Source organism: Dendrobates tinctorius, unplaced genomic scaffold, assembly GCF_039654945.1.
Source record: "Dendrobates tinctorius isolate UK_male_01 unplaced genomic scaffold, ASM3965494v1 ptg000231l, whole genome shotgun sequence".
Lineage (NCBI taxonomy): Eukaryota > Metazoa > Chordata > Amphibia > Anura > Dendrobatidae > Dendrobates > Dendrobates tinctorius.
Window position 1 is genome coordinate 26,510,647 of NW_027361898.1, and position 15,571 is coordinate 26,526,217.

General features: G+C 44.1%; 1 protein-coding gene across 3 annotated transcripts in view; it reads left to right on the forward strand.

Moving 5' to 3' along the window:
• The window catches only part of ABCB7 (ATP binding cassette subfamily B member 7), a 136,401-nt gene that overhangs the window by 1,188 nt on the left and 119,642 nt on the right, over positions 1 to 15,571 (forward strand). Inside the window, exon 2 of one of the 3 annotated variants that reach the window (XM_073556204.1) lies at positions 14,570 to 14,650. The exons of the other annotated variants lie outside the window; for them this stretch is intronic. Within the exon in view, the coding sequence (XP_073412305.1) occupies positions 14,570 to 14,650 (81 nt within the window). The remainder of the gene's footprint in view (positions 1 to 14,569; positions 14,651 to 15,571) is intronic. 3 annotated transcript variants of the gene reach the window in all.

Here is a 15,571-nt window from a genome sequence, read left to right on the forward strand (position 1 = left end):
GATGATCTGAAGGGGCGTCCTCCCTGCTGGGGGGCTGAGGAGATGATCTGAAGGGGCGTCCTCCCTGCTGGGGGGCTGAGGAGATGATCTGAAGGGGCGTCCTCCCTGCTGGGGGGCTGAGGAGATGATCTGAAGGGGCGTCCTCCCTGCTGGGGGGCTGAGGAGATGATCTGAAGGGGCGTCCTCCCTGCTGGGGGGCTGAGGAGATGATTTGAAGGGGCCTCCTCCCTGCTGGGGGGCTGAGGAGATGATTTGAGGGGGCCTCCTCCCTGCTGGGGGGGCTGAAATAGTAAGCATTTGGCCATAAGCCCCTCAACAGTACCTGGCACAGGATGGCACACGCCTGTTTCTACAATGGTTTCTTATTGGATTGTGCACATTGTGCATGGAGGCTGAAAGCAGCAAAACCATGAAGGAGCCCATACAGTGTTCTCCGCAGAGGCCGGTGCACATTTCATAGATGTGTGCTGTTCCTTCAGTACTTGCATCCGTCAGCTGATCAGTGGGTGGCAGTGTCAGACCCACATATTCCATCATGCACATGAGCATGGCTCAATATTTGACCAAAACATATACTACTGGCAGGACCAGCCAGGTACCCTCTCCATCCGAGGTGTAGAGCTCTGGTTCATCCCAGCACTTACATCTTATAAGAGCCCAGGGGCCGCAGTATAGCACCGCCGGGACTAATGATGGATCGTTCACGAACAAAGTGAGACAAAGCGCCGGCTCCCTGCTGTGACCAATGACCACTAACTTTATTGAATGGCTGTCATTGGGTGAAAAATTCTGGTGTTTGGCAGATGTAACTCCGCCTACCCAAACCAAACTCTGTCCACTCATCAATTTAATTGGCTAACTGCAAGTAGGCGGGGTTTCGGCAGCATATTCGTCATGTTAAATATGTGTTCAACCCCTGTGAATGCATTTAATAGGGGTCCATTTAGGTTCCAAATGAGCCGGCTCTTTTTAGTGAGCAAAGCCAGATCACCCGAAAGAGCGAACTGCTCATCACTAGCCGAAACAGTCCTTCCTCCCAGCCTAGGGCCAACAGCATCGCCCCACTCCTGCCGCCGTCAGCTTCCTGCAGCAGCGACCCGGCCTCATGTGACATCACTCCACACTGTAAAATAGAAGTGTTAATAGCTTAGTTTTTATAAATTAGCAAAATGAATGAACAAAAGTGAAATCTAAATCACATCAATATTTGGTGTGATCAGCCTTTGTCTTCAAAACAGAATCAGTACTTCTAGATTCACTTGTACAAAGTGTTTGAAGGAATTGAGCCGGGATGTTGTTCCAAACATCATGGAGAACAAACCACAGATCTGTGGATGTCGCTTGTGCAGCTCCTCCTGTGTCTTCGCGTAATCCCAGATGATGATGCTCCGATCAGGGCTCTGTGGGGCCGTGTCTTCACTTCCAGGACATTTTATTCTTCTTTAGATTGAAGATGGTTCTTAATGACATTGGTTGTATGTTATGGTCATTGGCTTCAAATTTATCCTGCAGCTGGACAATCAGGTGCCTCCCTGATGATCTTTCACGATGGATATCACATCGTTGGGGGTCAGGCAACTCAACCGATCAGCTGGCAACGCCAGTGATGAAAAGGTGTAAACAAATTTAGATGAAAAGTACATCTATAAGGTGTCGCTACAGAGAAGTTTGTATGGAACTGTAGGTGGTCTACCCTATTCAATGTTAGCATCAGGCCACCCCTGATTCTTATACCACCTGATGAGTGAATGTGCCAAAGCCCCAAGAGCTAATATTGATGATGATGCTATAACTCAGCGCGGTTGTTTCTCTGCAGAGTTATGTATTATTACAAACATTTCCAGATCACCTCTCCACAGTGCTGTAAGCTTTGAACCTCCCCCAAACTGAGTGTCGTGAGATGAAATCTGGAAGTGTTTGTAATGATACATAACCCAGCTCTGCTGTAGCTCTACAGTGACTGCAGATATTATTGAGGAGAGGAGGGTGTTTTTTTTTTTTTTTTTGTTTTGTTTTTTTTTCTTCCCTTCTTGATATTGCTGGCTTATGATTGGTCAGTTTCATGCATGGGAAGAAGTACACACCCCCAGAGACACATCTATGGTAACATCCAGGTGAACTATAACAAAAATTATAGCCTAAACTTTAGAAGCTAATATCACCACAGCAGAGAGGAGAAATTAAGAAATAAAAACTGTTTTTTTTTTTTTTTGTTTGTTTTTTACTCTCTCCAGCCACTATTCCATGATGTGGCTAATTTAGTGGGCTCACCCTGGTGAAGGATCCTCTTTAATGTAGTGTTAAACCATTAAATTGCTAAGGGGAGCTAAGAAAAAGGCTGATAACAGTTGCTCTCAGAGTGAGCTCACTGATTGCTTCTCAGAGGTTGGCCGCTTTCTCATGTCAGTGCAGCTTTCCTCATACCCTGACCAGCTCTTCTGCCCATACACTGGATGCTGGCGGAGGAGCATGTGACCAAAGCAGTAAGTCAGCCTCATCCAATAAAATGGCAGCTTTCCCACGTGAGGAGTTTTACTTTTGTAGGAGACTGAAGGACCGCTCTGGTCACATGCCCCTCTACCAGCAGTAGGGTATGCACAGAAGAGCTGATCAGTGGGAAAACTCTGAGAATCTGTCAGTGAGCTCATTCTGACATGAAGGTTTGGGACTCTCCTCTGGTTTTCTGAGCTCCTAAGCTGATGTATGAGATCAAAGACCACATCAAGGCTGAATGTGCAGGGAAACCAAGAACCTGTACAAGCGAAATGCTGCAAAATTTGTAACGAAACCTAATTGCAGTTGCACAACTAGTTTTAGCCCAAAATCCATGTGTTTAAGTAAAAGAAGAATATACACACAGGTCGCCTTCCACTTTTAAAAGTGACTCCAGTGCTGCTGTTGCAAATTCCATCAGACCGGATAGGAATCCAGGTATCGTTTTGGGCCAGTGCTATCCTTCATACAGCGCGTCGGGTGGAAACTGAATCCGCAGGGAAATGTGCATAGGGCCATAAGCACCATAGAATAAATATGAAATGCACATGGTTCCTTGTGGCAAAGTATTTACAGAGGATGACATTTGTGGCAATAATACACATACGTCATGTAGAGTACAGATGCTGTAGCGTGGCCTGGAGTGGGCAGCACGTGATTTATTAGCCTGTTCACATGCATTGTACTGTATGGTGTTGTGGCTTTTCATTGCTTCAGATCTCCAGTTATTATGCCACATGTAACCTGAAGTGTTTGTGGCTGTCCCTTGTAATCGTACAGGACTTCTTATACTCCAGAAACGTCGGCGGTCCTGGTTTCTGCATATATGTAAGCTTTGCACGGCAACTAGGGTCCCACGTATTGCTCAGAGCGCACCCAGCTCCCCTGCTGAAAAGTCTCAGCTGCTTTCTGCTGCATCAGTAGAAGTGAGTTATACGGGGCTTTCTCATTGCTAATGGAGGGTGTTTTCTGCGATCTATGCGGCCTTTAAAGTGCAGTCACTCTTAGGACACTTCTTCTTAGCCACTGCACCCTGGAGGTGCGATATAAGGGTGCTGAACGTTACTTGGACCCCAGCCTCAGAAGATCACCTCGGTGATGACAAGCCCTGGTTTAGCTGTAAGGAAGGATAAATAAGAAATGGCCTTATTAGACAAAGACATAATATGGCACAGAAATACCATTTAGTAAATTAAGTGGCACAGCCTGATGTTCTTCTTCTCTGTGCTCCCTCCATGTTATTACAACAGGAGGAAATAATAACTCCCATGGACACATTAAAGGGCCTTGGCTGACCATGTGTTGGGAGGATAATTGAGGAATAACACAGTCCGTGATCCCGCTTTCACATCTCAATTTTCTTCGTAATGGTAAGCAGCGGGGGATCCGAGGCCAAGGCTTCTCAGATACGTTGCTTGCTACAATAAAACAAATTTGATGCTTCCTGGAGGATGGCGGCCACTACTGTGAGCATGATACTCCAGTGCATTGTTCATGGAGAAGAAGGCCGCTGGGGAAGAAAGCAGCGGGGACTAAGGCTTAACCGAAGAAGCCATTATCACGAGGCACCTTCTGTAAGCACAAGAGCTGGTTTACACAAGCTTGCATTCGCCGTCCATGTTCCCTCCGTAGAGGAATACGTCTTTTGTCTCCATTTTGGCACAAACCTCTGCAGGGAATATGGCCTCCACAAAAATGGCCAAGTCCTAAACTTTGTACACTTATCTGTCAGAACAACAAGAGAATTAGATCTTGTCCTGATGTCCTATAAATCATTAAGGATCACAGAGGTGCATTAGGCTGTGTTCTCTTGTTATTTTAGGAGCCAGGACCTTTATTGGGGAGTCGATCAGAATATAGACGCCTTCTATCCAGGAGACTGGCACCAGCCAAAACTTAAAGCGGACCCATCTTTGTCCCTGTGATGTCCGTTTCAGTGAACACTTTTTCATACAGCTGTGAGTTGTGCCGATCCTCTGTTATTTATGAATAAGATGACCGCTAGGTGTTTATTACCTTGTCAATGGGGTGTGTCCCTGCAGTCTGATATTGGCAGCAGCAATTGGATGCCAGTTTATGAGAACACACCCCCAATAGGTAACACCCAGTTGTCAAGAGAGGAACGTCACAAAACAGAGTAATAAGGGAAAAAACGCATCAGAATTATAATTTAATTAAAATATTTGTTAACCCCTTGGCATCGGCTGCGGTACACGAACATTGGCCGTGCATTATCACTGTATAAAGTGGTCTCTGGAGCTGAGCCCACTCAATGCAGCATGGGTGCTGGCTGTGTTACATAACTGGCACCTACCAGTCACTTCTTGCTCCAATCACATCAGTTTATCTTCTTAGTGGAAGAATCAGACAGCCATATAACTCGCTCGAGGATCGAATCCCAATGCTTTGACTGGCCATCCCGAGCGTGACAGCATGTATTTCTTTCCAGCTGTCGCACTCTGGTCAGGAGAGCCGGCAGCCAGTCCGAGCATCGCAGTGCAATCCTCTGCCAAGTTATGTGGTTGTCTGGCTCTTCCCTATTTGTCACTTTCAAGCTTGACATAGACTTTTAAAGTTCGCCACCATGGGGGCCTTCACTTCTAACACTCATCAGCACACTGAACTTTGGGAATCTTTTGTGGGCCGTCACTGTTTGGACAGTGCTGGAAATGGCACTTGTAAAGCAGATTCCTAAGAAATGTGACTCTCATCCTGAGCCAGCATTTTTACCAGGGTCAGACAGGTACTGAGACTGTCACACCCACTCTTAGACAGGACTGGAGAAAGGCATGTTCTGTGTGACATTCGGCCTGGTTACCCCTGCGTTGCAGCTACTGTTTTTATGGTAGCCATGGCAAATCTGTTATGATATGTTTTCCAGTAAATCACCCTGAACTTTATAATGTGGATCTGTCAGGTTTGCTTTTCAAGTCCTCCATACTGCACTCATCTGGGGAACAGTGACCAGAACCCTTGTTTTAAAGGGGTTGTCTTCTGGAGTGCTCCACTCTATGGGCTTCTTGCCTTTTTTGGGGTGGGGGGGTTGCTGAAGATTGATATCTCAGATCACCAGTATGGCGGAGCCTCTGGCCCCAATTGTGTGCTGTCTAATGCTGCAATGTAGGGGCACAGAGACTCCTTTTCGTATCCAGTGATTTGGACATCTTCAGAGTAGTGATTGTAAGCCATATAGTGAACAGTTCGCAAGGAAGAGATTGTTCCTTGATTTAAAAAATTAGCCACTTCTGAGGTGGTCTGTAGCTTTTTTTTTTTTTTTAAATTCGTTTATTAAACATCAGGGTACAAAGAATGCACAACATACATAATGACTTATGATAACAGTCACTTTACAAAGCATACATGCCTCCGTCCATAATAAAATCTAATACAAAGAGATTGCACACTCTTATAGATAAACAAGGTAATGTGTACATTTCCTTCCAAGCATATGCAAAAAATGACTGTTTATATATTTCCCCATATGTATATATCATTCTGATTTCACAAACCTTGTCATGTCATGCAACAGTAAAAACTAACTAAAACTCCTAAACTACAACTACCGCTACGTCAACTAATACCCACTATTTCCGCAGCCTGGTTTCCTATACCATATTATGTCGTATGTGATGTCTCAGTCTTGCAAAGTGACGTGAGAGGAATTCCACCTCTCCCAGATCTTTTCAAATTTACCCAGGCATCCCTTGTTTTGGTATAACGTGCGCTCATATGGAACAATTGAATTCACCAATTTAATCCAAAATCTAAGGGAAGGATCCGAACCCCCATCCACCTCAGTGCCAGCACCTTCCGTGCCATAAACAGCGTCTCGCGCTAGAAGACCCCATTATAGCGATCTCAAATCTCCTCCTCCCACACCCCAAACAAGCAGACCTATGGCTCTAGAGGGACAGGGGCCTGCACCAGGGACGTCAGTAGTGTAGTCACCTCTTTCCAGTAGTGTAGGATAGTGGGACATTGCCACACCATATGGATAAAATCAGCATCTGGCGAGTGACATTGCATACATTCTGATGATTGAAGCCGACCCATCCTGAAAAGTCGCAACAGAGTCAAATATGATTGATTTATTATGTTATTAATAGATGGTGATACTCCAATCGGAGACTCCAGAATCTGCTCCCACTCCTCTCCTTGCGTATCAGGGAAGAGTCGTTCCCACTTCATCTTAATAGAGCTTATGGCCGATTCTGCCCCTACTGACAGCATATATGTGTACAAAGAGGATATAAGACCCTGGGGGCCCTGCGAGTTAAGAATTCCTATCAGAGGTAAAGATGAAATGGTACGGCCCACACCCCTACCCCTCATATGTGATTGAAGAGCCGATCTCAGCTGCAGATATCGAAAAAATTGAGATCTCGGAATATCATGTGCGGTCTGCAATTGTTCAAAAGACTTTAAGGTCCCCTGGCCATACAAATCTCCCACTGAAGAAACACCACACTGGGTCCAAAAAACAGCGGATGGGTGATTCAGTAACTCCAGAAAATAGTTATTACTCCATAGAGGCATTTCAGCTATAACATCTTTAAACCCTATCACATTCTTGATTTGTCTCCATATTAATCGAGCCAGCCGGAACAGGGGTAACATACGTGGAACATTATTTTTTTCCAACTCAAGGAAACCTAATGGGCAATCCGCTTGTGCAGCGTGAAGTAGGTGGCTTTCAGAATTAGGGAGGCAATTACCTGGCATCCATTTATTTAAAGCTTTAGCCTGCCCAGCCAAGTAGTATAGGAAGAAATCTGGCAGCGCCGCCCCACCTCCCTTCTTCGGTCTTTGTAAAGTGGACAATTTACGTTTGGGCCTAGTTTTCCCCCAAATAAAGGACGTGACCAGAGAGTTAAGATTGACAAAAAAGGACTTGGGCACCGCTACCGCACTGTGCTGGAGCGAGTAGCCAAATTTAGGGAGTAATATCATTTTAATCAGGTTAATGCGTCCAGCCACAGATAGTGGGAGCCTACTCCAAGACGCAAAGTTAGCTTTAACTAGTTCCAGCAACGGGTGGATATTAAGTTGTAGATCAAGCATAGTGGTCTGTAGCTTTGCCAATGAGAAGTATAAGACATAAATAAAGATCCCACCATTCTGGAGAACACAACAGGACTTTTAATCCCTTCATGACCAGAGTTAGTTTGGTTTTTGCGTTTTCGTTTTTCACTCCCCTTCTTCCCAAAGCCATAACTTTTTTTATTTTTCGGTCAATATGGCCATGTGAGGGCTGGGTTTTTTGCGGGCCGAGTTCTACTTTTGAACGACACCATTGGGTTTTTAACATATTGTGTCCTGGAAAAGGTGAAAAAAAATTCAAAGTGCGTTGAAATTGCAAAAAAGTGCAATCCCACACTTGTTTTTTGTTTGGCTTTTCTACTTTGTTCACTAAATGCTAAAACTGACCTGCCATTATGATTCTCCAGGTCATTACAAGTTCATAGACATCAAACATGTCTAGGTTCTTATTTTATCTAAGTGGTGGAAAAAAAAAATTAAAAACTTTAAAAAAAAAAACCCCAAATTGCATCATTTTCCGATGCCCGTAGTGTCTCTATTTTTCGTGATCTCGGGTCGGGTGAGGGCTTATTTCTTTGCACCCCAAGTTGACGTTTTTAAGCACACTATTTTGGTGTAGATACGATCTTTTAATCACCCGTTATTGCATGTCATGGTGACCCAAATAACGTGTATTTGACGTCTTGACATTTTTTTTCTCACTATGACGTTTAGCAATCAGGTTAATCTTTTTTTTTTTTTCTTCTCACTTATGGCATGCTTCAATAGTCTCTATTGAAGCATGCCATAAGTAAAGGGAGACTAGAAACTGCCATAACCCGATCGGCTCTTCTACATGCAGGCGATGATCAGATCACCAGGCAGCGCTCATAGCAATCTGGCAGTGACAATCATAGAGGGCTGCGGGAGATCTCTGGTTGTCATGCCAACCCATTGGTGGCCTGCGATCCCTTGACAGGGGTCACTGATGGGCGTGATTGCCGAAAGCACATGTTAAATTCAGCTCTCAGAGTTTGACAGTGGCATTTAACGGGTTAAGAGACAAGCGTGAATCGCGATTCCACCCGCGGCTGTTCCAGGCACATGTCAGCTGTTCAAAACAGCTGACGTGCTAGGAAAGTTGTGGGCTCAGCGCCAGAACTCACATGAAAGGGAGGGTGTCCCGACTTCGGCGTACTATTACGCCCAATGTTGGAAAGGGGTTAATATAGTTCTGTTTACATGACCAGTGTTTTTTGGATCCATAAAGTGTCATCCATTTGCATCATCTTTCTCAATCTGTTTTTTTTTTCTCCAACCAATAAAACTGATAGCAAACAGATGCATTTTATATAAAGGAGTTGTCCGATCTAAAACGATAAGTCTGCAGTCACTCTGTGTGACTGCGGACTTATGAATCCACCGAGCGCACACACTGTGTGCTGCGGGGATTTGCCGCTTTCAGAGGCAGGACCAGAGGATATGTATGAGTGATACAGTGGGCGTGGCCTTGCTTCCATACACTTGTATTGAGTTGAGGCCCACCCTCTAGTTGGCCATGCCCACTGGACAGCTGCATCACTAGTCGGGGCGCAGCCTTGTTCTATGCAAGTGTATGGAGAGCGAGGCTATGCCCTTTGGCCTGGGGTATGTACAGTGTAACACATACAGTTGTGCTCAAAAGTTTACACACCCTGGCAGAATTTTTGCTTTCTTGGCCTTTTTTCAGAGAATATGAATGATAACACCAAAACTTTTTCTCCACTCATGGTTAGTGGTTGGGTGAAACCATTTATTGTCAAACTACTGTTTTTTCTCTTTTTAAATCATAATGACTACCCAAAACATCCAAATGACCCTGATCAAAAGTTTACATACCCTATTTTTTAATACCATGTATTGCCCCCTCTAACATCAATGACAGCGTGAAGTTGTTTGTGGTAGTTGTGGATGAGGTTCTTTTCTCAGATGGTAAAACTGCCCACTCTTCTTGACAAAAGTCCACCAGTGCTTGAGATCTCCCCAGAGAGTGGCTCAATGATATTGAGGTCAGAAGACTGAGATGGCCACTCCAGAACCTTCACTTTGTTGTGCTGTAGCCAGACAGGTCAACTTGGCCTTGTGTTTTGGATCGTTGTCGTGTTGGAACGTCCAAGTACGTCCCGTGCGCAGCAGTATTTGCTGATAACTAGAGATGAGTGAATTTGTTTGGATTTTGTCCCCAAATCTGATTTTGACATATTCGAGCCACATTTGAACAATATTCATGCCGAATGTATGTCTTATGATCGGTTCCGAACATATTCGGCAATTTCTACTCCCATTGACTCTGACGTTCGGCTTTCTTCGACGAATATTCCAAAAATCTTATTCTATTTCAATCGTATTCAGAACCGAATCGGAACAAATTCGCTCATCTCTACTGATAACATGCTGCATTCATCTTTCCTTCAACTTTGACAAAGTTTCCTGTGCCTTTGCAGCTCACTCATCCCTTAAAACATCAGTTATCCACCTCTGTGCTTTACAGTAGGAATGGTGTTCCTTATATCACAGGCCTTGTTGACTTCTCTCCAAATGTAACGTTTATGCTTGTAGCTACAAAGTTTAATTTTGGTCTCCTATCTCCAAATTACCTTGTTCCGGACGTTTTGAGGCTTGTCTCTGTGCTGTTTTGCGTATTGTAGGCGAGATACTTTGTGGCGTTTGCGTAGTAATGGCTTTCTTCTGGGGCATCGACCACACAGCCCATTTTTCTTCCAAGTGCCACACCGCTAGTTTTCAGAGAGTCCAGTATTTCAGTTTATTTGTGGGTTTTTCTTTGCATCCTGAACAATTTTCCTGGCAGTTGTGGACAACATTTTTGTTAGTTGACCTGACCATGGTTTTGTTTTTACAGAGCCCCTGATTTTCCATTTGTTAATCACAGTTTGAACACTGCTGACTGGCATTATCAATTCCTTGGATATCTTTTTGTATCCCTTTCCTGTTTGGACAGTTCAGCTACCTTTTCCCATAGATTCGTTGAGAATTCTTTTGCTTTCCCCATGACTCACAATCCAGAAACGTCAGTGGCTGGATGAAAGATGCAAGAGTCTGTCTGGATCCCAGAAACTCACTCAGCTTTTTTGCACACACATTGATTACAAGCAAAATGGTCACAGGTGAGGATGTTATCTGTAGTAGCCATTCAAACCCATTTGTGTCAACTTCTGTGCATGTTATCAGGCCAAAATCACCAGGGTATGTAAACTTTTGATCAGGGTCATTTGGATGTTTTGGGTTGTCATTATGATTTAAAAAGAGAAAACAGTAGTTTGACAATAAATGGCTTCACCCAACCACTAACCATGAGTGGAGAAAAATGTTATCATTCATATTCTCTGAAAAAAAAAAAAAAAAAGGCCAAGAAAGCAAAAATAGGGATTTTTGTCTACTCACCGTAAAATCCTTTTTTCTAAGCCACTCATTGGGGGACACAGGAGCGTATTTAGGGTCACAGGCTTTGCAGAGCGGCAAACTCTGGGCTTTAGGAAACACAGACTGGCAGGAGTTACATGAATTGAAAAGGACTGTAATAGTCTTATGAGTTTTTTCAAGTACCTATGGCTGAGACATGTACCCTTCTATGTAGGAATCCCTATAAAAGGGCACAGAGTATGGGATACAGTAGAGGGGCGGGAGAGTGATAGTGCAGCGCTCCCTTACTCAGATCCTGTGTCCTCTGTCTCTTCTTTGCAGTGTGGCGCTTCTGATGTGGTTAGCGCTGCTCCGCCAGCGTGTGTCCAGAGGGGGCAGGGGATGGAGAAAGATGTCTGCCGAGAAGAGCCGGAATAGTGGGCGGGGTCACTGGAGTGCGTCATAGCGCAGGCATAGTCTCCGGCAGCGGCCTGCACAAGGCCGAAAACTGGGGCTAATTTTTCAGCGCCGCACAGGAGGAAAGAGACGGATGTTTGCCCCCCACTGCCAGGATGGGACCCCAGTGCCATGGTTCTGTGTCCCCCAATAAGGCAAAGGAGAAATTATGTGCAGTAAAATTACAGAGTGACTGCAGACTTATCAATTTGGACCGGACAACACCTTTAATCTTGAAGTCTGGTAAACGAGTCATCCATTCTGCTAACTGCTAAGTGTTTAGCTATGTGCATGCCCAGAACATTGGAGGTGTTCAGAGACCCCTTTAGTAACAACGGATGTTACAAACGGAACAAAAGTGGGTGTAAAACAGAAACCAAAGGGTGGCTACAGTTTTCTCTTTTTAACGTATCTAGTGTATTTAATAGTGAATCCATGTGAACAGTGCCTAAGAGGTAAATTTAAAAGTTGCATGTTTTTACTCATTTAATAAAATGAGGCTGTCCCTTTAAAGTTTGAACCCCTGTGTCACCTTCTAGTTAAACCCACCTATTAGGGCAGTAGCACCTTAGGGTGCAAATACAGAATGCCATCGAGATGGAAGCCACATCATGGAGAATGAAACACGACATTGGCCAACTTGCTTTCACCTACAATGTTATCATGTCCCCATCCGTGTGTACAGTAAGCTGGGGAGGAAACTGTATAGAGAGGAGCCCAGTGTTATCAGGGCGCACACCCGCTGCTGCATTCTCGGATGATCCCCCTGTCTCTCACTGATACTGTAGCTGCTCCCAAACTTGTTCTGTTTGTTTTAAAAGTAAGGTCGGGACTCAAGATGGGAGGTTGGTTTCATAAGAATATAACATATTTCCTATTGTTTCAGTTCAGAGAGTACTATAGAGAGTAGTAATTTAAAGCTTGTGGGCTCCAATGCAAAAATTCCATCAAAGCGCCAAACTATCACAGGTCTTAACTATAAAATTCGAGACAAGGCAAATATCCGTTTTTGCGCCTTAATTTTTTTCCTCCCCTTCTTACAAGAACTTTTTTTATTCTCGTCTACATAGACTATGAGGGCTTGTTTTTGGTGGGAAGAGTTGTACTTTTAAATTAAACCATTCATAAACGGGGGGGGGGGGGATTCCAGATGAAGTAAGTATTGAGGAAGACCGTGATGCCACGGATAGCTTTGTTAGGAGAAACCTTACTCCCAGGCAGGTATTGAAGTGAGATTATCTTTAAAATGTGATGGTTTTTAGAAGACTCACTTTATAAATTTCTCTAAAACCTCAGGCTAAGCAGATATATCAAGGAAAAACATGGAAAATCAGTAATGTTACATTCTAAAATTACTTTAACTAGACAGCCTAAAAATAAGAAAGTTTGCAACAGATTTGCTCTTTGTATCTGCTGTTATTCTCCCACTGTGGGAGCTTTTATCTTACGTAATGTACAGCTTGTTTCTAAGGAGCTCGGACAGCAGACACTAGCCCAGTGTGCTCAGTAGTTATATTTCTGGAGAGGACCTAACTCCGACCACTGGGTGCAAAATCCTATCAGTGACTGACAGCTATCGCTATGTGCACACTTTTATACAGATCTAGCTGTCAGTCACTGATGGGACCGCCAACTGGATCCAAAATCCTATCAGTGATTGACAGCTATCGCTATGTGCACACTTTTATACAGATCTAGCTGTCAGTCACTGATAGGATTTTGCACCCAGTGGGCGGTCCCATCAGTGACTGACAGCTGTCGCTAAGTGCACAGCTATACATATGTAGCTGTCAGTCACTGATAGGATTTTGGATCCAGTTGGCAGTCCTATCAGTGACTGACAGCTATCGCTATGTGCACACTTTTATACAGATCTAGCTGTCAGTCACTGATGGGACCGCCCACTGGGTGCAAAATCCTATCAGTCACTGACAGCTGTCGCTAAGTGCATAGCTATACAGATGTAGCTGTCAGTCACTGATAGGACCACCATCTGGATCCAAAATCCTAGAAAGAACAAAGGTATGAGTGAATAAAGCACAGGTTATTCTGACTCTTTTCCACAAAACTATATATCAATCTCCGTGGCTCCCCCTGCTCTATAACATGGTGCCTGCAGATTGGACGGCATTTTCATGGCAATAAGTTCCCTTTAAAGAGCTAGTGGGGCTTGAAAAATTGATCATATAGGCGTCTGGTAAAATATTATGTATAAGGTGACACTGGCATGCCCATTGTGTGGGTCTGTGTGCTATTATTTTGTTTTCCTTTTTTTTAAATGGACACCACACAGACCCATAGAGTTAATTGATCCATGCACACATGGTACCTTTTAAAAACGGTTCTGTGAGACTCAGAATGAGTCCAATTCTCATCCATTTGGTGGATCAAACTATTAAAGGGAACCTGTCAGTAGAAAAAAACACTATTAACCTGCAGATGTGGAGTTAATCTCCAGATTAATAGCATTATTAACCTGCCCAGCGCCTGCACTTAGTTGAACGCTCCATCCATCTTTAACTGCTCCACTGTGAAGAGTCAATGAATAAGGAAAAGACTAGATCGTCTTCTATGGATGCCGCATGGATACAAACAGTCAGTTTCTCTCCAATGTGAAAATTCACATTTTCATGTGAATGGAGCCTAATATGCGTTGCATGCGTTTAATGCCCTACTCTACGCCTCGGCATAAAGTCCATGGGGTGGTCCAACTCCTAACCAGTGACAATCACAAGGCCCAGCAGGAGCAGGAATCTTCTCCCACCGCCCAATATCAGCTTCTCCTGCTCTGTCACACGCTACCCACAGGTTGCACAGAATCTCCAAGCTGGCAGGATCCCTTTTGGCCAGAACTGAATTGGCTGTTGCCCACAATCTTTTGTTAGGTATGAGAAGAGTAACATAAGGGAGAGAGACTCTGAGAAATGGAGTGGGATTTCGAGAAACAAAGAAGCAAAGGCTGCTGCTGTCGAGGGACGTAGTCGCTGCAGCGCTAGAAAGGTCCCTTTGTCATTCTGCATTTTTAATGTTTGTTTTTAATTTGCTTTACACCTGCTGCCTATGTTCTCCTGGCACAGTTTCAGCTTCCTAGGTAGTGTTTTCCTCCTGGGCATCAGAACACATAAAAGCCCAGGCAGAAGCCCTATTCTTTGAAGAGTCATTATTCTCTTTTGCCTTAACCTTCCCTTCCTTTTTTCCTCAGGTCCTACACCCATTCCCAAGACAGACCTCATGGTGTATATGGGGGAAAGACAATTCATGCCACTTGTTAGACGCAGCAAAGGTATTAATAGTTTCTTTCTGTGTTGGCAGTGGGGACACGAGATGGGTAGCACCCTAAGAGTATTCTCTCATTATCCTGCATCTGTTTGCATAATGCCTTTTAAAAATGAATAATTTTTCAGTCACTAGCAAAAAAAAGTATAATTACTTGATATTATGATCCGATTGATACAGACATAAAATATGAATCTAGATACATTGCATATCCATGTATACAGGTGCAGGCAGATTACACTGTATGCACATCTGCATTGTGGTTCTCTTTCCCTTTGGCTCAAAAATGTCTGTACATAGTCATTTAATGAATGAATAGAGCAGAAATCCTGCCATAGTGTGCTGATGGCCGTTACTGCAGACTCTCTTCATCTCCTGGTCAGAAAACCTGTGCCATACTGACATCACGCCACATGGTTCACAGGTAATGTTGTTTGCCAGTTTATTCCGTGAATGTTCCCCCTCAGAAAGGGTGGGATAGCTATTGCTGATGGGGACATTCCTTTGAAGGAACTACATTAAGTTTTTGCTTCTCAATTTAAGAGCAGCATCAAATGAGGACAGAGACCCTGATTCCAGCGCTGGGTCAATTAATGGATTCCTTGCAGTGGGTTTATTTCACTATTTTATCTGCTATACCTCTGCTAGTTTTCTCTTTGATGAAATCAGTCTATCCATATCCGCACTATTGATAGACCGCTTTCTATGTACACTGTGCATAGGCAGAAAGCTGCAAATCAGTGATGGGTCTAGCCAGAGCTCATGGATATGGAGGACTACACGGCAGGAGCTAATCACTAAACGCGCTAGCAGAGTAGCAGATAAAGAAGGGTTTTATCACAACTACAGCAAGAAACCCTGTAAGTGACACACCTCTGGAACCAGGGTTTCCCTACTTTATGCTGCTCTGAGATGGGACAACAAAAAT